The sequence below is a fragment of the Mustelus asterias genome, chromosome 17 (assembly GCF_964213995.1).
Source record: "Mustelus asterias chromosome 17, sMusAst1.hap1.1, whole genome shotgun sequence".
Taxonomy (NCBI): Eukaryota; Metazoa; Chordata; class Chondrichthyes; order Carcharhiniformes; family Triakidae; genus Mustelus; species Mustelus asterias.
This window is the reverse complement of record NC_135817.1, coordinates 5,918,278-5,939,999: the sequence shown is the minus strand read 5'-3', so window position 1 is coordinate 5,939,999 and position 21,722 is coordinate 5,918,278. Positions and strand designations below refer to the sequence as shown.

At 43.8% G+C, this 21,722-nt stretch overlaps 1 protein-coding gene across 1 annotated transcript; it reads left to right on the top strand.

Annotated features, from left to right (window-relative positions):
* Nucleotides 1–12,307: 12,307 nt before the first annotated feature.
* On the top strand, nt 12,308–18,649 carry LOC144506246 (cysteinyl leukotriene receptor 2-like). Its single transcript, XM_078232106.1, has 2 exons — nt 12,308–12,417; nt 17,702–18,649. The coding sequence occupies exon 2, from the start codon at nt 17,738–17,740 to the stop codon at nt 18,647–18,649; it is 912 nt and encodes a 303-aa protein (XP_078088232.1). The 5' UTR covers nt 12,308–12,417; nt 17,702–17,737.
* The last annotated feature ends 3,073 nt before the right edge of the window (nt 18,650–21,722 follow it).

The window sequence follows — 21,722 nt, the reverse complement described above, 5'->3', positions numbered from 1 at the left end:
AGAGAGTGTGGAGTCAGGAAATAAGTGGCAGAATGGATTGCCTTCGTGAAATGCATTCATGGATATGACAAAAAAGATGGTGAGCTACAGGCACAAGTTGCCACTGAGGATTATGCTATAATGGCAATAACAAGAATCTGGCTCAAACAAGAACAGGAATGGTAACTGAACATTCCTGGTTACATTGTATTCAAGACGAATAAAGGAAAATGACAGGTGAGTAGGGATGATAGGCACTTCCACCATACTGCACCATAAACCCATATCTAATCCACCAAGAGTGGGATAAAGGAGTGGGCGGCATGGTGGCACAGTGGTTAGCACTGCTGCCTCACAGCTCCAAGGACCTGGGTTCGATTCCAGCTAGGGTCACTGTCTGTGTGGAGTTTGCACGTTCTCCCCACTGTCTGTGTGGATGCTCCAGTTTCTTCCCACAGTCCAAAGATGTGTGGGTTAGGTTCATTGGCCATGCTAAATTACCCCTTGGTGTTCCGGGATGTGTAGGTTAGGGGGATAGTGGGGTAAATAGGTTACAGGGATAGAGGCTGGGTGGGATAGCTGTCGGTTCAAACTCGATGGGCTGAATGGCCTCCTTCTGCACTGTAGAGTTTCTATGGTTTTCTATGATTTCAGCCATCAGTGCAGCTTGAACAGTCATGGTGACAAATGGAAGAATGAGAAAAATAAGATGGAGTCAGAGCAAGATAAGGCCTAAATTGGGTTTTCTTGGCATGTATGTGAACACGGAGTGTGGCAAGCAAAGTTGTAAGCTGCAGACGCAAATAAGCATGAAGAAATATGATATTGTGGCAATAAGAGACCTGGCTCAAAAAAAAGGACAAGATTGGGTACAGTCTAGGGTGCAAAGTGTGCAGGAAAGTTAGACAAGGAATTAAAGATGAGGGATGGCAGCATTTACAAAGATAATGACTGGGATTTTCCGCCCCTATTTTTGGCTGGTGGGAATATCGACGGGACGAATCCCAAAACAGCTTTCTTGCCAGTGCTGTGCCCATCCTCCCACTAGTGAACAGTTCCCACCAGGGATGCACAGCTAAGTACAGCCCTCAGGGTTGGGGTGGGAATGAGGGTCATGCGTCTGTGGCAACTTGTGCCTGCAGCTCACCATCTTATTTGTCATATCCATGAATGCATTTCAATCCCCCCAAATCTACTTAGCATTGCACACCTGTCTGGATAACTCTTGAAACTGGAGAGAAGGGCTCAAGAGAAGAGAGAACCAGCCTGTCAACTCTTTCCTGAAATGTATACCTATGCATTTCTGGTATCATGCTTGTAAATGATATGTGCTGATATGGGGGGGAGGGGGGGGGGGGGGGAGCGGGTGGTGGGGGGAAGCTTCTGTTGAGGAGGCCTGGAGTGAGGGGGGCAGAAATAGGTTCCCCATGTCCATGGAATGTTCCCTATGGCTGTCAGGAGGTGGGAGAAGCTTGTTTTTATTTTTATTTCTGTGAGGTAAGGGTGCCCTTTCAAAAAGTGGCAGCATGGGATCTGCCTCTAGCATTCTTTTCAACTAGGTTTTGAAAAATATGGCAGTCAGTGGAGCTGTTAGGCTGCTCACTGCTTTTCCCACCGAAAACAACACTTAGTTAAAAAAAAACAGAAAATTTGTCCAATGTCTTAGAGGGGTCAAGTACAGAATGTAAAACAAAAACAGAAAAATGCTGGAAAAACTCACCAGATCTGGCAGCATCTGTGGAGAGAGAAAAGAGAGTTAATATTTTGAGTCTGTATGACTCTTCTTCAGAGTTAAAGAGTGGGTGAAGTGTGATGAATTATATGCTGTATATGAGGAGGTGTGGCAGTTGGAGCAGAGTAGAAGGTCGGTGATTGGTGGGAACTAGGAGAGATTGCAACAAAGATGTGTAAGTCTGCCACCCAGTTCTGGTCGCCACACTACCGGAAGGACATGGAGGCTTTAGAGAGAGTGCAGAGGAGGTTGACCAGGATGTTGCCTGGTATGGAAGGGCTTAGTTATGAGGAGAGATTGGGTAAACTGGGGTTGTTCTCACTGGAAAGACAGGGGATGAGGGGTGACCTAATAGAAGTGTATAAAATTATGAAAGGCATAGATAAGGTGAACGGTGGGAAGCTTTTTCCCAGGTCGGTGGTGACGTTCACGAGGGGTCATAGGTTCAAGGTGAGGGGGGGAGGTTTAACATGGATATCAGAAGGACTTATTTTACACAGAGGGTGGTGGGGGCCTGGAATGCGCTGCCGGGCAAGGTGGTGGAGGCGGACACACTGGGAACGTTTAAGACTTATCTAGATAGCCACATGAACGGAGTGGGAATGGAGGGATACAAAAGAATGGTCTAGTTTGGACCAGGGAGCGGCGCGGGCTTGGAGGGCCGAAGGGCCTGTTCCTGTGCTGTATTGTTCTTTGTAAGTCATGAGACTGAGGAAGTGTTAATGGCTGGATAAGGTGCTAGGATTTGCATAAAGGTAAGATAAGAATGTATTAATGGGAGGATAAAGGTCAGTGCTTAATGAAAGCAAAACTTATTTACTTTGTCAAAGATATAATTTTGCCCTGTACTACATAATCTATTTCTTAGTTTGTACATGAAGGACTTTAACCTGGTGTTGTGAGACTTCTTAGTGTACATAAAGTTTGTAAGGGCTCACTAAAACTGGAAATTCTGGTTTGGTAAAATTACATTCTGAAGGACCTGCACTTCCTTTATGGAGATTACCACATAATAAGTGATTTCTTACCACCTCCAAATGATAAATTCTGTACTTGCTTAGATTAAAAGTTTTTAATTTTAAGTAGCTCATTAGTTTCAAAGTTGTAACTTTTTTTGTTTTAATATTTGGTTACAGCTAAGAAGCAATATTGGATGTAATCTACAGACCAGCAACTAATGGAAAGATGTAGAGAAACAAATTTGATAGGAAATTATAGAATAGTGCAAAACTGCAAAGCAGTTATAACAGAAGACTTTAAGCATCCTAATTTTTACCGGGAAGTAATAGTGTAAAGGGCATAGAGAGGGAAGGATTCCTAAAGAATGTTCGAGGTAATTTTCTAAATTAGTATGTTTCAAGTCCAGTGAAGAAGGGGGCATTGTTAATCCAGTGAGGAAGGCAGCATTGCTGGATCTGGTAATCCATTGAGGAAGGCAGCATTGCTTCATTGCTTATCTCATTGTAGAGAATGAGATGAGACAAGTGGATCATGTGTCAGTAACAGAATATTTGGTAGGAAATGATCTTAGCATCATAAGGTTCAGGTAAGTTATGAAAAGGACAGGCTACAGATAGAAATTTCAGAGGCAAAGTGAAAAAAAAGTCTCTTGGAGATTCTGCTGCATGAGTAGATCTTTCTCTGAGAGTTGCTGTTTTAGAAAGTACAGTGAGAGGTATCCTTTTCTATCTCTTAAGTCTGGAGGCTGGGAGCTGCTAGAGACTAGGTTTACTTCTGAGGTTTTGCTGTTAGAGGATGTATCTTTCTTTGGGAACTGCTGTCTGGCTCTCTGTCCAGAAGTGTTAAAAGGCTGAAAATCCAGTACCACATGAGCATACTTGTCTTTGTGCTACTTCTGAAGAAGGGTGTATGTCTATGGGGTATTGTTTTAAACTGGAACAATATAGATAGCTAGTTGTATTTTAATCGATAAAAGTTACGCTAATTCTTTTTGTAATATTCTGTGTTCTTAAATAAATTTTGTTTTGATAAAAGCTTCCTAGTGGGTCACTTGAATCATACCTGGAGTTAAACACCTCATGCTAATCCTAATGCCAAAATCAAATGTAAAAGTTAGGGTCTAGGCTAACTTCATAAAATACCTTGGAGTTTCTGATCTGGTCCTTAACACTGTCCAGAGTAAGAAAGATTAACTGGGCAAAAACCAATTTCAATGGGACTGGGCTGAATAAATTGGAGTCAAATGTTGGCAGGAGAAACAATTGCTGGTCAATGAACTACTGTCAAATGAGAAATGATTTGGGTACAGTCAAGGTATATTCCTTCAAAAGTGAAAAACAAATCCAGAGCTCCCTGGATGACAAATGAGACAGAAATTAAGATAAAGAAGAAAAAGTGTGCTTATTATGACAGCTGACAGGTAGAAAATACAGTTAAAAACAAAGCTGAATACAGAGACTCAGAAGAAGTGAAAAAACAGAGGGATTATGAAAAGAGACTGGCAGCTAGCACAAGATAATCCAAAATTCTTAGTAAATGGGAAAAGGAATAGGGTCTATTAGGGACTAAAAGGGGTATTTGCAAATGGAGGCAGAAGGCACTGCTGAGGTTCTAAAATGAATATTTTCCAAGGAAGAAGCAAATTGCATGGAGGATGCGGAAAGTCTGCAGAGAGATTTGGATAGGCTAAGTGAGTGGGCGAGGAGCTGGCAGATGGAGTATAACGTTGACAAGTGTGAGGTTATCCACTTTGGAAGGAATAATAGTAAAATGGACTATTATTTAAATGGTGAAAAATTACAACATGCGACTGTGCAGAGGGACCTGGGGGTCCTTGTGCACGAATCGCAAAAACTCAGTTTGCAGGTGCAGCAGGTGATCAAGAAGGCAAATGGAATGTTGGCCTTTATCGCGAAGGGGATGGAGTATAAAAGCAGGGAGGTCTTGCTGCAATTGTACAAGGTACTGGTGAGGCCGCAACTGGAGTACTGTGTGCAATTTTGGTCCCCTTATTTGCGGAAGGATGTATTGGCCTTGGAGGGAGTGCAGAGAAGGTTCACCAGGTTGATACCGGAGATGAGGGGGTTAGCTTATGAGGAGAGATTGAGTAGATTGGGCCTGTACTCGTTGGAGTTTAGAAGGCTGAGGGGAGATCTTATAGAGGCATATAAGATAATGAAGGGGCTAGACAGAGTAGAGGCAGAGAGATTCTTTCCACTTAGAAAGGAAACAAGAACTAGAGGACACAGCCTCAAAATAAAGGGGGAGTCAGTTTAGGACAGAGTTGAGGAGGAACTTCTTCTCTCAGAGGGTAGTGAATCTCTGGAATTCTCTTCCTATTGAAGCAGTGGAGGCTACCTCGTTAAATATGTTTAAGTCACAGGTAGATAGATTTCTGATCAATAAGGGAATTAAGGGTTATGGGGAGCGGGCGGGTAAATGGAACTAAACCACTATCAGATCCGCCATGATCTTATTGACTGGCGGGGCAGGCTCGAGGGGCTAGATGGCCTACTCCTGCTCCTATTTCTTATGTTCTTATGTTCTTATGCTCCCAGGCCAGTGTGAAATACAAGGCAATTCAGACTCCAGAAGGGTTTTAAATTGAAAAGGATTAGGTAGGTTGTCTGTATTTAAAAGTTGATAAGGCATTGGGACAGGATGAGATGCATCCAAGGATACTGAACAAAGTGAGAGTGGAAATTGCAGAAAACACTGGTCATAATTTTTTAGTCTTCCTTAGACTTGGGTGGTTCCAGAGGACTGGAGAATTGCAAAGGTTACAGCTTTTTCAAAAAATGTGCGATGATAAACCCAGCAACTACAGGTCATTAACAACAGTGGTGGGGAAAGAGAAAAAAATAGTTTGGGACAAAATTAATAATCCCATGGGCAAATATGGATTAATTAAGGAAAGCCAGCATGGGAATCATGTTTGACGAACATGCTGGAGTTTTTTTGGGGAGATAAAGAAAGGTGATGAGGGAAATACGTTGATGTGGTGTACATAGACACCAGGAGGGGAGGAGAGGGGGGCCCTGGAGAGGGAGGGGCTTTTGTCATAGTGTCACACATCAAATTTGAGCAAAGTTATAGCTCATGGAATAAAAGGGACAGTGGCATAGCTGCAGAACTTTGCTGAGTGTCAGGAAATGGAGAGTAGAAGTGAATGGTCAGAGGAAAGTATAAAGTGGGATTCCCCAGAGGTTGGTATTAGAACCTGTATGTTTCTTCATATGTATTAATGAACAAGATGTGGGTGTGCAGGGCATAATTTCAAAACTTGCAGATGACAGAAAACTTGGAAGCACTGTAAATTGTGAGGAAGACAGTGATAGACTTCAAGAAAACCTAGGCTGCTGGAATAAGGAAAGGCAATATATAACAAAGGATGTAATTCTAAAGGGTATGCAGAGCAGAGGGACATGTGCACGATTTTCTGAAGACGGCAAGCGAGTTGAGTGAGCAGTTAATAATGCAGATGTGATGCTGGACTTTGTAAAGGCATAAAGTACAAAAGCAAGGAAGTTATGTATAAAACACTGGTTCAACTGGATTATTGCCTCAGTTCTAGGTACCACACTTTAAGAAGGATTGTTGAGGGTGTAGTAAAGATGTACAAGAACGGATCAAAGGATGTGACATTTGAGTTATGTAGATAGATTGACAAAGCTGGGGCTGTTATCCTTTGAAAAAAGAAGTTCAAGAGGAGCTTTAATAGAGGTGTTCAAAATCATTAGGGGTCTGGAAAACGTAGCTAGTAAGAAACTGTTCCTATAGATGGAAGGGTCAAAAATGAGAAAGGAACAATTTAAGGTGAGTGGCAAATGAACCAGAGGTGACATGAGGAAATGTGTTTTTATGCAATGATTATTTGGGATCTGGAGTGCACTGCCTCAAGAGAGGATGATGGTGGTAGATTCAGTTGTAGCTTCCAAAACTTAATTGGATATGGCTACTCTCTGTGGAACGATCCTGTCAGTCCTAATACCCCTGGATTTCTGTAGGGGTGAAATACAGAAATAAACTTGAGTTTATTCAAGTGCCCGCCCAATTTCATTTTGAAATCATTGATTGTTTCCACTTCCACCACCCTCATGGACAGCGAGTTCCAGGTCATTCCCAAATCATACCCATTTCGTAATTTAAAAACAAAGTTCTTCCTCACATTACCCCAGCATTTCTTGCCCAAAACCTTACATTTGTGTAACTTAGTCCACGTAATATCAGCTAATGGGAACAGTTTTCCTTGTCTACCTTATCCAAACCGTTCATAATCTTGTCCAATTCTTTCAAATCTCCCCTAAATCTCCCTTGCTCCAGAAAACAACCCCAGTTTTTCCAACCTATCCTTGTAACTAATACTCCCATCTCTGGAACCATTCTGATGAATGTCTTCTACACGCTCTCAATTGCCCTCACATGCTTCCTAAAATGTGATGACCAGACTGGGTGCAATACTGCAGCTGGGGCCTAACCAGAGCTTTATATTGTGCTGAGGTTAAGTACATTGTACATGCTTTGGTACTCAATGTCTCTATTTATGAATCCTAAAATCAGATATGTTTTGCCAACCACCATTTCTTCTCAACCAACTTCCTTCAAAGATTGGTGCACATGCACCCTTAGGTACCTCTGTTCCTGCACACTCTTTAAAAAGTATGGCATTAAATCTATGTTGCCTCTCCCAATCCCTTCTACCAAAATGCATCACCTCACATTTCTCTGTATTAAACTTCATCTGTCATTTGCCTGACCATTCTGCTGGCCTATCTATCTCACGTTGAAGTCAATCTGTCTCATCCTAATTATTTGCCACTCCTCCAGGTTTCATATCATCAGCACATTTTGTAATCCTACGCTGGACTGAAAGGTTTTGCAGGGCTATAGGAAAGGGCAGCGGAGAAGTGGGACTAGCTGAGTTGCTCCTACAGAGAGCTGGCACAAACATGGACGGAATGGGGCTCCTGTATTGTAACCATTCTATAGTTCTAGGAAGGACATGTAAAGCCTGGCACTCAGTGTGGCATTACCACCACTCCCTCAATGCTTCCCTGCACTTACGTTTCGAAATTGACTTCGTATTTTTTTAACCAATCATTTCTGGTCTCATGTTGCATTTGAAAATACAAGCTTAGAATAAATATTTAAAAATCATAAAGCAACTAACTGTATTTAAGCTCAACTGTACATACTATTCAATTTTATGACCCCTTTCAGTTTGTTTCACTGCCAGTTGCCAAACAAGTGATTTTCTGTTGTCACAATTGAAACGATAAAGTTAACATAGATTGATTTTCTTACAGATACTCCTTTCACTTACTTATGTCTGACTGCCTGCACAAAAATGATAACCTATGCAATTTAGAAATGCAGTTGTTTGAGGAACTAGTGTCATACTTAGATAACGGTGGATTTTGAAGAAATCTTTACCTAGATTTTTGAACTGCAAAACCAAACTGATAGGAAACACACAAAGATGTCATATTAGAAAAGCGTAAGGGGAGAAAAACAGGATGTTTTACACAAGATGTGTTAGAGAGATATGCAAATATGAAGAGTGTATGTGCACAGCTGAGTAAAAGAATGATTGATTCAGCGAGATCCTTAGAATCATACAGTGCAGAAGGAGGCTATTCGGCCCATGGAGTCAGCACCGACCACAATCCTACCCTGGCCCTATCCCCATAACCCCATGCATTTACCCTAGCTAGACTCCCTGACACTAAGGGGCAATTTAGCATGGCCAGTCCACTTAACACGCACGTCTTTGGACTGTGGGAGGAAACCGGAGCACCCGGAGGAAACCCACACAGACACGGGGAGAATGTGCAGACTTCACACAGACAGTGATCCAAGCCGAGAAGCAAACCCAGGTCCCTGGCGCAGTGAGGCAACAGTGCTAACTACTGTGCCAATCACTGTGCCACCATGCTGCCCAAATTGATTGAATCTTTCAGGTCAGATGGCCAAAATTTAGGATATAAAGATGAACAGATGTCTATCAAATGGTGCAGAGATTTAAAAAAATAAAAGAATGTGTTCCATAGCCTGAGCAGGTAATGCAATGGCTGGCAGACGCCTAATGCTTACATTGCTCTTGAAACAAGAACACAGAGTAGAAAAGAAGTGAATGAGAGGGAACAAATATGTGCTATTCCACTTAGTACATTTATAGTTAATGATCTTTTGGAACTATAGATTGCTCTGCCTAAATACAGTAATGTTTTGATTGCTGCTGTCTGACAAGAGAGATTTGCTGCAACTTATTGTTGTCAGGTTCTATTACCCTGCATTAAAAAAATCTGGCAAAACAAACAAACACAAACTGTTCAAGAAATAAACACAGTGTGTTATGGGAACAGGAATAACTCAAGAGTCCCTCAAGCCACTTCCACCATTTAATTGGATCAAGACTAACCTGTACCATAACTCTACTTACCCACCTTTGATCCACACCCCCTGAAAACGTAATAAAAATCTATCAATTTTAATGTTGGAAATTATAAAATAGGAAGTTCATTTGCTGATATCAAGCAAAACAAAACTCAGTTGGATACTTTTGATCAGATGATTGGGGCTGGAAACTCCAGGCCCCACTTCGTCCTGAAGAAGACCCTGCAAAATGAGTCAAAATCCTGGAACTCCCTTTTTAACAACAGTGTGGGAGTATCTTCTAGACATAAACTGCAGCAGTTCAGAAAGAAGGCCCACTTAAAGGTAACTAGTGTTATGAACTCAGTCAAAGCCAGTACTTTGTTCTAAAAAAAAGTAATACAAAATCCTAGCTATTTATTGAAAGAATGAAGCTATAAAATTCCAGAGTCTAAAATAATTTTTTTTTTACTATTCAACAGCCAAACAAGGCCAACACTAAATACTATCTTGAGTAACCGATCTATACTTAACCCTGAATCAACATAAATTACACATGAATTAACAGAAAACTTGTGGTCGAGATACGTTGTATACCAAATGCAAATTGGCTCTGCATACCATTCGGCATACACCATCACTTTTAGTCCTTCTACACTCTGTCTCCGCAAGGATGTAGTCTGACCACCAACTGACAGCAGTGCACATCCAGAATTGTACAGGCAAGCTCTTCACGAAAAATGGTATGTTTGCAGAACCTCTTCAACTCTGTTTACCATGTTCTGAATGGTGTAGATCCGCCAATGTTATCTTCAAGAAACAAATCACAGCAGAAACTTCATATTTACCCATTTTCAACTTTTGGATCTAGCCCTCATCTTCTTCAGCCTGCCTGTACTACATCACTGGTCTCATCATCTGAGCTCCAATAGCTCTGGGTCCTTTTATATAGTTTCAACCAGCTTCCTTCTCCCTAGAAGTTTTGGTTTCAATTATGCCAGTCTCAAAAAAATCAGCTTCAGAACCATGGAATCCATCACATTAGGGTTGGGCAATAAATGCTCACCTTGCTAGTGGCACGTATGTTCTAGACTGATTTTTTAAAAAATCCTCATGTCGTAAACACCTGTTGTTTCCTAATTAAAACTGATTACTCTTTGAATGATAAGGCAAATTCAGAAAATCTGATTGCTTAGTGTGAGATTAGCAACTGTTCTATGAAACAGGTAGGAACCTTAGAGAATTATTCTTAAAACACAAAGAGAAATGCTGAGGTTTGAGACTAAGGAGAACAACCCTATGGTATTATTCTGAATGCTTTGAATCAAAACCAATTGGTCACATTGACAGTTCACTGACAGCCACCACAGATCAACATATATATAGATGATATAGATGATCTGGAGGAGGGGACGGAGTGTAGGGTAACGAAGTTTGCAGACGACACAAAGATAAGTGGAAAAGTGAATCGTGTGGAGGACGGAGAAGATCTGCAGAGAGATTTGGACAGGCTGAGTGAGTGGGCGAGGATATGGCAAATGGAGTATAACGTTGATAAATGCGAGGTTATACACTTTGGAGGAAATAATAACAAATGGGATTACTATCTCAATGGAAACAAATTGAAACATGCTACCGTGCAAAGGGACCTGGGGGTCCTTGTGCATGAGACGCAAAAGCCCAGTCTGCAGGTACAACAGGTGATCAAGAAGGCAAATGGGATGTTGGCCTATATTGCGAGGGGGATAGAATATAAAAGCAGGGATGTCTTGATGCACCTGTACAGGGCATTGGTGAGGCCGCAGCTGGAATACTGTGTGCAGTATTGGTCCCCTTATATGAGGAAGGATATATTGGCATTGGAGGGAGTGCAGAGAAGGTTCACCAGGTTGATACTGGAGATGAGGGGTTTGGATTATGAGGAGAGGCTGAGGAGATTGGGTTTGTACTCGTTGGAGTTTAGAAGGATGAGGGGGAATCTTATGGAGACTTATAAGATAATGCGGGGGCTGGATAGGGTGGAGGCGGAGAGATTCTTTCCACTTAGTAAGGAAGTTAAAACTAGAGGACACAGCCTCAAAATAAAGGGGGGTCCGTTTAAGACAGAGTTGAGGAGGAACTTCTTCTCCCAGAGGGTGGTGAATCTCTGGAATTCTCTGCCCACTGAGGTGGTGGAGGCTACCTCGCTGAATATGTTTAAAGCGCGGATGGATGGATTCCTGAGCGGTAAGGGAATTAAGGGTTATGGGGATCAGGCGGGTAAGTGGTACTGATCCACGTCAGATCAGCCATGATCTTATTGAATGGCGGGGCAGGCTCGAGGGGCTAGATGGCCTACTCCTGCTCCTATTTCTTATGTTCTTATGTTCTTACTATAGCTGATTGCTTTTCCGAGGCAGCGGGAAGTGTAGACAGAGTCAATGGATGAGAGGCTGGTTTGCGTGATGGATTGGTCTATGACCTTTTGTAGTTTCTTGTGGTCTTATGGCAGTGCAGGAGCCATACCAAGCTGTGATACAACCAGAAAGAATGCTTTCAATAGTGCATCTGTAAAGGTTGGTGAGAGTCGTAGCTGACATGCCAAATTTCCTTAGTCTTCTGAGAAAGTAGAGGAGTTGGTGGGCTTTCGTAACTAAAGTGTCAGCATGAGGGGACAAGGACAGGCTGTTGGTGATCTGGACACCTAAAAACTTGAAGCTCTCGGCCATTTCTACTTCGTCCCTGTTGATGTGGACAAGGGCATGTTCTCCTCTATGCTTCCTGAAGCCGATGACAATCTCCTTCGTTTTGTTGACATTGAAGGAGAAATTATTGTCGCCACACCAGTTCACCAGATTCTCTATCTCATTCTTGTACTCTGTCTCGTCATTGTTTGAGATCCAACCCACTATGGTGGTGTCGTCAGCAAACTTGAAAATTGAGTTTGGAGGGGAATTTGGCCACACAGTCATAGGTGTACAAGGAGTAAAGTAGGGGGCTGAGAACACAGCCTTGTTGGGCACCAGTGTTGAGGATGATCGTGGAGGAGGTGTTGTCACCTATCCTTACTGATTGTGGTCTGTGAGTTGGAAGTTCAAGATCCAGTCACAGAGGGAGGAGCCACAGAGTTTTGAGATGAGTTTTGTAGGAATAATGGTGTTGAAGGCTGAGCTGTAGTCAATAAATAGGAGTCTGACATAGGTTTCTTTGTTATCGAGGTGTTCCAGGATTGACTGCAGGGAGATGGCATCTGCTGAGGACCTGTTGCGGCGGTAGGCGAACTATAGTGGATCCAGGCAGTCCGGGAGGCTGGAATTGATTTGTGCCATGACTAGACTTTTGAAGCACTTCATATTGATGGATGTCAGAGCCACCAGACGATAGTCATTCAGGTAGGCTGCTTGGCTTTCCTTTGGTACTGAGGTGACAGTCATCTTCTTGAAACAAATAGGGACCTCAGATTGATATAAAGAGAGGTTGAAGATATCTGCGAATACCCCCGCCAACTGATCCGCGCAGGATCTAAGTGCTCGTCCAGGTACCCCTTCCAGGCTAGTCGCTTTCCTTGGGTTGGCCTTTGAGAAAGTTGCTCTGACATCTGCAATGGTGACCTCAGGTATAGGTTCATCCAAGGCTTCCAGGGTGGAGGGCATGCTCTCGCTGACCTCTTGCTCAAAACGGATGTAGAATGCATTGAACTCATCAGGGAGGAGTGCGTTGGAGCCGGAGATTTTACATGCCTTTATCTTGTAGCCTGTTAAGTCTTGCAGACCTTGTCATAGTCGGTGGGGGTCTGTGTGGCTAGCCGGGACTCTAGCTTGGTCCGGTACTGCCTTTTGGCATCTTTGATGGATCTCCTTAGATTGTATCTGGCTTTCTTGTACAGTAAGAAGTCTCACAACACCAGGTTAAAGTCCAACAGGTTTATTTGGTAGCAAATACCATAAGCTTTCGGAGCGTGCTGCTCCTTCGTCAGATGGAGTGGTTATCTGTTCTCCAACAGTGCACAGACACAGAAATCAAGTTACAGAATACTAATTAGAATGCAAATCTCTACAGCCAGCCAGGTCTTAAAAGGTACAGATAATGTGGTTGGAGGGAACATTAAACACAGGTTAAAGAGATGTGTATTGTCTCCAGACAGAACAGCTGGTGAGATTATGCAAGACCAGGGGCAAGCTGTGGGGGTTACTGATAATGTGACATAAATCCAACATCCCGGTTTAGGCCGTCCTCATGTGTGCGGAACTTGGCTATCAGTTTCTGCTCAGCGACTCTGCGCTGTCGTGTGTCGTGAAGGCAGCCTTGGAGAACGCTTACCTGAAGGTCGAAGGCTGAATGCCCGTGACTGCTGAAGTGCTCCCCCACAGGAAGAGAACAGTCTTGCCTGGTGATTGTTGAGCGCTGTTCATTCATCCATTGTCGTAGCGTCTGCATGGTTTCCCCAATGTACCATGCCTCGGGACATCCTTTCCTGCAGCGTATCAGGTAGACAACGTTGGCCGAGTTGCAAGAGTATGTACCGTGTACCTGGTAGATGGTGTTCTCACGTGAGATGATGGCATCCGTGTCGATGATCCGGCACGTCTTGCAGAGGTTGCTGTGGCAGGGTTGTGTGGTGTCATGGTCACTGTTCTCCTGAAGGCTGGGTAGTTTGCTGCGGACAATGGTCTGTTTGAGGTTGCGTGGTTGTTTGAAGGCAAGAAGTGGGGGTGTGGGGATGGCCTTGGCGAGATGTTCGTCTTCATCAATGACATGTTGAAGGCTCCGGAGGAGATGCCGTAGCTTCTCCGCTCCGGGGAAGTACTGGACGACGAAGGGTACTCTGTCCACCGTGTCCCGTGTTTGTCTTCTGAGGAGGTCGGTGCGGTTTTTCGCTGTGGCGCGTCGGAACTGTTGATCGATGAGTTGAGCGCCATATCCTGTTCTTATGAGGGCATCTTTCAGCGTCTAGAGGTGTCTGTTGTGATCCTCCTCATCCGAGCAGATCCTGTGTATTCGGAGGGCTTGTCCGTAGGGGATGGCTTCTTTTACGTGTTTAGGGTGGAAGCTGGAGAAGTGGAGCATCATGAGGTTATCCGTGGGCTTGCGGTATAGTGAGGTGCTGAGGCGACCGTCCTTAATGGAGATGCGTGTGTCCAAGAATGCAACCGATTCCAGAGAGTAGTCCATGGTGAGTCTGATGGTGGGATGGAACTTGTTGATGTCATCATATAGTTGTTTCAGTGATTGCTCACCATGACTCCAAAGGAAGAAAATGTCATCGATGTATCTAGTGTATAGCATCGGTTGAAGGTCCTGTGCGGTGAAGAAGTCTTGTTCGAACCTGTGCATGAAGATGTTGGCATATTGAGGTGCGAATTTTGTCCCCATGGCTGTTCCGTGTGTCTGGATGAAGAACTGGTTGTTGAAAGTGAAGATATTGTGGTCCAGGATGAAGCGGATGAGTTGTAAAATTGCATCTGGAAACTGGCAGTTGACGGCATTGAGTACTGAGGCCGTTGCAGCAATGCCATCATCGTGGGGGATGCTGGTGTAGAGTGCCGAGACATCCATTGTGACATTATGAACCAGAACAGCAGACAGAGAGATCCGCAGTGCAACCGAAGAGGAAAGAGTCAAATTGGACTCCTCCGGAAGCCCGCTGCCCTCGACTTGACATGTATGCCCAAGCCATCAGGAGGTGCGTCAACACCAAATTCATCAACCGCACTCACAAGACAGCACCGAACATCACCCAAGCACAACGCAACGCCATCCACGCTCTCAAGGCCAACCGCAACATTGTCATCAAACCAGCAGACAAAGGAGGGGCCATCGTCATACTGAACAGAACGGATTACTGTAAAGAAGTGTACCGACAACTGAACAACGAGGAACACTACAGACAGTTACCCACAGATCCAACCAAAGAACACACCCATCAACTCAACACTCTGATCAAAACCTTTGATCCGGACCTTCAGAGCACCCTCCGTGCTCTCATCCCACGTACTCCACGCGTTGGAGATCTCTACTGCCTCCCAAAAATACACAAGGCGAACACACCCGGCCATCCCATCGTTTCAGGAAATGGAACCCTGTGCGAGAACCTCTCCGGCTATGTCGAGGGCATCTTGAAACCCATTGTACAAAGAACCCCCAGCTTTTGTCGCGACACTACGGACTTCCTACAGAAACTCAACACACATGGAGCAGTTGAACCAGGAGCACTCCTCGTCACAATGGATGTCTCGGCACTCTACACCAGCATCCCCCACGATGATGGCATTGCTGCAACGGCCTCAGTACTCAATGCCGTCAACTGCCAGTTTCCAGATGCAATTTTACAACTCATCCGCTTCATCCTGGACCACAATATCTTCACCTTCAACAACCAGTTCTTTATCCAGACACACGGAACAGCCATGGGGACAAAATTCGCACCTCAATATGCCAACATCTTCATGCACAGGTTCGAACAAGACTTCTTCACCGCACAGGATCTTCAACCGATGCTATACACTAGATACATCGATGACATTTTCTTCCTTTGGAGTCATGGTGAGCAATCACTGAAACAACTATATGATGACATCATCAAGTTCCATCCCACCATCAGACTCACCATGGACTACTCTCCGGAATCGGTTGCATTCTTTGACACACGCATCTCCATTAAGGACGGTCGCCTCAGCACCTCACTATACCGCAAGCCCACGGATAACCTCATGATGCTCCACTTCTCCAGCTTCCACCCTAAACACGTAAAAGAAGCCATCCCCTACGGACAAGCCCTCCGAATACACAGGATCTGCTCGGATGAGGAGGATCACAACAGACACCTCTAGACGCTGAAAGATGCCCTCATAAGAACAGGATATGGCGCTCAACTCATCGATCAACAGTTCCGACGCGCCACAGCGAAAAACCGCACCGACCTCCTCAGAAGACAAACACGGGACACGGTGGACAGAGTACCCTTCGTCGTCCAGTACTTCCCCGGAGCGGAGAAGCTACGGCATCTCCTCCGGTGCCTTCAACATGTCATTGATGAAGACGAACATCTCGCCAAGGCCATCCCCACACCCCCACTTCTTGCCTTCAAACAACCACGCAACCTCAAACAGACCATTGTCCGCAGCAAACTACCCAGCCTTCAGGAGAACAGTGACCATGACACCACACAACCCTGCCACAGCAACCTCTGCAAGACGTGCCGGATCATCGACACGGATGCCATCATCTCACGTGAGAACACCATCTACCAGGTACACGGTACATACTCTTGCAACTCGGCCAACGTTGTCTACCTGATACGCTGCAGGAAAGGATGTCCCGAGGCATGGTACATTGGGGAAACCATGCAGACGCTACGACAATGGATGAATGAACAGCGCTCAACAATCACCAGGCAAGACTGTTCTCTTCCTGTGGGGGAGCACTTCAGCAGTCACGGGCATTCAGCCTTCGACCTTCAGGTAAGCGTTCTCCAAGGCGGCCTTCACGACACACGACAGCGCAGAGTCGCTGAGCAGAAACTGATAGCCAAGTTCCGCACACATGAGGACGGCCTAAACCGGGATGTTGGATTTATGTCACATTATCAGTAACCCCCACAGCTTGCCCCTGGTCTTGCATAATCTCACCAGCTGTTCTGTCTGGAGACAATACACATCTCTTTAACCTGTGTTTAATGTTCCCTCCAACCACATTATCTGTACCTTTTAAGACCTGGCTGGCTGTAGAGATTTGCATTCTAATTAGTATTCTGTAACTTGATTTCTGTGTCTGTGCACTGTTGGAGAACAGATAACCACTCCATCTGACGAAGGAGCAGCACGCTCCGAAAGCTTATGGTATTTGCTACCAAATAAACCTGTTGGACTTTAACCTGGTGTTGTGAGACTTCTTACTGTGCTTACCCCAGTCCAACGCCGGCATCTCCACATCATTTCTTGTACAGGTCAGGGCCGCCTGACTTGAACGCCTCAGACCTAGACTTCAGCCAGTTCATCCATTGGTTCCGGTTGGGAAACACGCAGATTTGCTTCTTGCCTGGTCTGGCCTACAGGTGACTTCAGATCCACAGCAACATGGTTGACTTTTAACTACCCGCTGAAATCGCTAAGCAAACCACTTGTTTCAAGATCAAGAAATACCGGTCTTGCCAGCAAAGCCCACATCCCTAATAAAGAATGAAAATAAAATAAAATGCTGTTTAGATGCGGTAGTTGAAAAAGCATCCTTAGAAATACTATTGGGAAGTTGTGGAGGGAGAAAACCCCACTCATGAGCCAAGGCTATGGTGGTGATGCAATCATCCACAATAAGATTACAGGTGACAAGTTTACAAAAGACCAAATATTCTGGATGGACAAATGTGAGCTGCTGATTCTCAGACATCATAGCTGTCACTCTTGTCCCGGAGTGGAAAAGGGCTGAGGTGACAAAACCAAGAAGCTATCAATAGGGCTATATACTTCTTATTTTGTAAAAATATCAAAATATCAACACTGACTTTAAAACTTTGTCAGAGACTGCATTGAGAGGAAGAATGATGCCATTAGCTATGCTGAAGTGACTGTGTAAGTACTCAAAGCATGTTACATTCACAGCATTAAATCAAAGCAATAATAAATCTCTTTAACCTTTTGTTCATTTGCCATCACTAAAATTAGTGGCTTTCTTCTACAGAAACGTCCAAGTGCACAAATTTCCTCAAAGCAGAGAATGAATGATAACAGCATCCTGGAGAATCGCTCATGTGGGGACATTGGCAACTTTAAAACTAACATCTATGTACCAACGTATATCATTGTATTTATTTTTGGATTCATTGAAAATGTCTTCTGTATATATGTATTCCTGAGGTTATACAAGAAGAAGACTGCAATGAGCGTTGTCCTGGTGAACCTGGCGATATCGGACCTGCTCTTTGTGTGCACTTTACCCTGGCGGGTTCATTATTATTTAAAACACCTTTGGACATTTCCAAATTCCTTTTGCGAATTCCTGACTTATGCCCTGTACCTCAACATGTACTGCAGCATCTACTTTCTGACTCTGATGAGCATATTGCGCTACTTCGCTATAGTGCATCCAATCAAAGGTTTGAAGTATAGAAGTGTCAAACACGTGCAAATCATGTGCATCGCAATATGGGTATTTGTTGCAGTAGCAACGACTCCTATTCTGGGAGTTAGCAGTGAAACAAATAAGACGCGATGCTTTGAACTCAACAATAAAACAAATATATCTACCTTGAATTTAATTTCACTGCCTGTGAGTTGCATTATTCCCTTCTTTATTATCACTTTTTCTTATATATTTATTGTCAAGACCTTGCTAACCACAAAGGCAAAGCATCAAAAGCAAAAGAGCTCCCGGAGAAAAGCTATTGCCATGATTATTATTGTGATGACTATATTTTTAACCAGTTTTTTGCCCTATCACATTCTAAGAACTGTCCACCTTGTTGTAACATCACAAGCCAGCTGCTTTGTTCAGAAAAGTGCAGTGGTTACCCTGTGTGCTGCAGCAATCAATTCCTGTTTGAACCCCCTTTTACATTACTTTGCAGCAGAGAACTTCAGGGACAAGTTGAGAAGCATTGTCAAGAACACATCCTACCCTGATGCATGAAACCTGACACCCTGCTACAAATTATTATAATTATCGTCAGGGCTGATGCAGAGTGCAGTATTTTACCCCTTGTTCAGACTACAAAAAGGTCAACATTATAAAGTTATCTTCTAACATTAAATAATGTAATTTGACTTACAGGCATATCAGTTATCACATGTAAAAGTAGTAGCTCCTCATAAAACCTTTTTCTATTGAATACAATTCCAGAATGAAGGATTGATCAAATCCTGTATCTTTGTAGAATAAGAAGGTTCCTTTCTTATACTGTCTTGTTCCTTAGAATCCCTACAGTGCAAAAGGAGGTCATTCTGCCCATCAAATCTGCACCAACTCTCCGAAAGAGCATCTTTGGCAACAAACACCGCCTCCACCTCCCCCCCCCCCCCCCCCCACACATCTTTGGACTGTGGAAGGAAACCTGAACACCAGGCACAGGGAGAATGTGCAAATGCCACATAGTATTTCCACATTTGTTGTGGTTTGCCTTCAGACCCTTGCAGAATGGGCTGCTCTGTATGTTTCCCTTCAAATTTGGGTTTGAATCCTCCAACCCCCACATTCTTGTGAGATATCTGCATTCTTCTAATTCTGGTCTCTTTTGCATGCAATTGTAATTGCTCCACCATTGCTAGCTGTGCCTTCAGCTGCTTGTATAATAAGCTCTTCAATTTTTCTACCTAAACCTCTCTGCCTCACTTTTCTTTTTCCTCCTTGAAGACACTCCCTAAAACCTACCTCCTTGACCAAGCTTTTGATCATCTGCCCTAATATCTCCTTATCTGACTTGGTGTCAAATTTCATTTGATAATGCATCTGAACACATTAGGAGGTTGCATTGTGTTAAAGGCATGATACAAATGCACATTTTTGTTGTTGATGGTAATACCATACGAGTATTTTCAATTCAACGTGGAAGAATCTATCAGTTCCTTTAAACTCCTCGTCTATTTCTACAACTGTGGATCTTGCTTCATAAAAATTCCATGGGCCTTACGGCTTATCTCGCTGACATACTTTATCTAATGCTTCAGCAAAACTATCTTGCCAGTAAAGTCAACAAGATTAATGGTCCTTTTTAAGGAAAGTGGAGGCAGTGGTGTAGTGGTATTGTCACTGGACTAGTAATCCAGAGACCCAGGGTAATGCTCTAGGGACCGGGTTTGAATCCTGCCATGACAGATAGTGAAATTTGAATTCAATAAAAGCAAATCTGGAATTAAAAGTCTAAAAGGTGGCCATGATACTCTTGTCTATTGTCGTAAAAACCCATCTGGTTCATTAATATCCTTTAGGAACCCATCTGGTCCATTCTTATCTGGTCTGGCCTATATGTGACTCCAGATCTACAGCAATGTAGCTGACTCCTAAGTGCCCTTAGCAATGGGCAATAAATGCTAACCCAGCCAGTGACGCCCACATCCCATGAAATAAAAAAATAAAAGGTGGAATGTAGGGCTTTCAGTTAAAATTGAGACCTGGAAGTCCAAAGTCATCTGTTCCTCCCAATCATGACCAAATTTGATTGAGTTTTTTGAAGGGGTAACCAAGAAGGTAGATGAGGGCAGTGCAGTTGATGTTGTCTACATGGACTTTGACAAGATACCGCATGGTAGGTTGTTGCATAAGGTTAAATCTCACGGCACCCAGGGTGAGGTATCTAAATGGATACAAAATTGACTTCTTGACAGAAGCCAGAGGGTGGTTGTAGAGGGTTGTTTTTCAAACTGGAGGCCTGTGACCAGCGGTGTGCCTCAGGGATCAGTGCTGGATCCACTGTTATTTGTCATTTACATTAATGATTTGGATGAGAATATAGGAGGCATGGTTAGTAAGTTTGCAGATGATACCAAGATTGGTGGCATAGTGGACAGTGAAGAAAGTTATCTCCGATTGCAACGGATCAATTGGCCAGTGGGCTGACGAATGGCAGATGGAGTTTAATTTAGATAAATGCGAGATGATGCGTTGTGGTAGATTGAACCAGGGCAGGACTTACTCAGTTAATGGTAGGGCGTTGAGGAGAGTTACAGAACAAAAAGATCTAGGGGTACAGGTTCAGAGCTCCTTGAAAGTGGAGTCACAGGTGGACAAAGTGGTGAAGGCATTCAGCATGCTTGGTTTCATCGGTCTGAACATTGAATACAGGAGTTAGGACGTCTTGTTGAAGTTGTACAAGACATTGGTAAGGCCACATTTGGAATACTGTGTACAATTCTGGTCACCCTATTATAGAAAGGATATTATTAAACTAGAAAGAGTGCAGATAAGATTTATTAGGATGCTACCCGGACTTGATGGTTTGAGTTATAAGAAGAGGCTGGATAGACTGGGACTTTTTTCTCTGGAGCATAGAAGGCCGAGGGGTGATCTTATAGAGATCTATAAAATAATGAGGGACACAGATCAGCTGGATAATCAATAACTTTTTCCAAAAGTTGGGGAGTCTAAAACTAGAGGGCATAGGTTTAAGGTGAGAGGGGAGAGATACAAAAGTGTCCAAAGGGGCAATTTTTTCACACAGAGGGTGGTGAATGTCTGGAACAAGCTGCCAGAGGTAGTAGTAAAGGCGGGTACAATTTTGTCTTTTAAAAAGCATTTAGACAGTTACATGGGTAAGATGGGTGTATGGGCCAAATGCGGGCAATTGGGATTAGTTTAGGGGTTTTAAAAGAAAGGGCGGCATGGACAAGTTGGACCGAAGGGCCCATTTCCATGCTGTAAACCTCTATGACTCTATGACTATGCAACACTGACCACATGTCAGACTCAAATCACCGATATACTGTATCACATAATGCTATGGGCAGCACAGTGGCACAATGGTTAGCACTGCTGCTTCACAGCGCCAGGGGCCAGGTTCAATTCTGACCTTGGGTGACTTTGAGTGAAGTTTGCACATTTTCCCCTTGTCTGCATGGGTTTCCTCTGGGTGATCTGGTTTCCTCCCACAGTCCAAAGATGTGCAGGTTAGATGGATTGGCCATGCTATATTGCCCCTTAGGGTTTAGTGGGGTAAATATGTGAGGTTATGGGGATAAGGCCTGGGTAGGATTGTTGTCAGTGCAGGCTC

Coding starts and splice junctions, on each gene's coding strand:
- LOC144506246 (XM_078232106.1), top strand. CDS start 17,738: ATGAATGATAACAGCATCCTGGAGAATCGCTCATGTGGGGACATTGGC.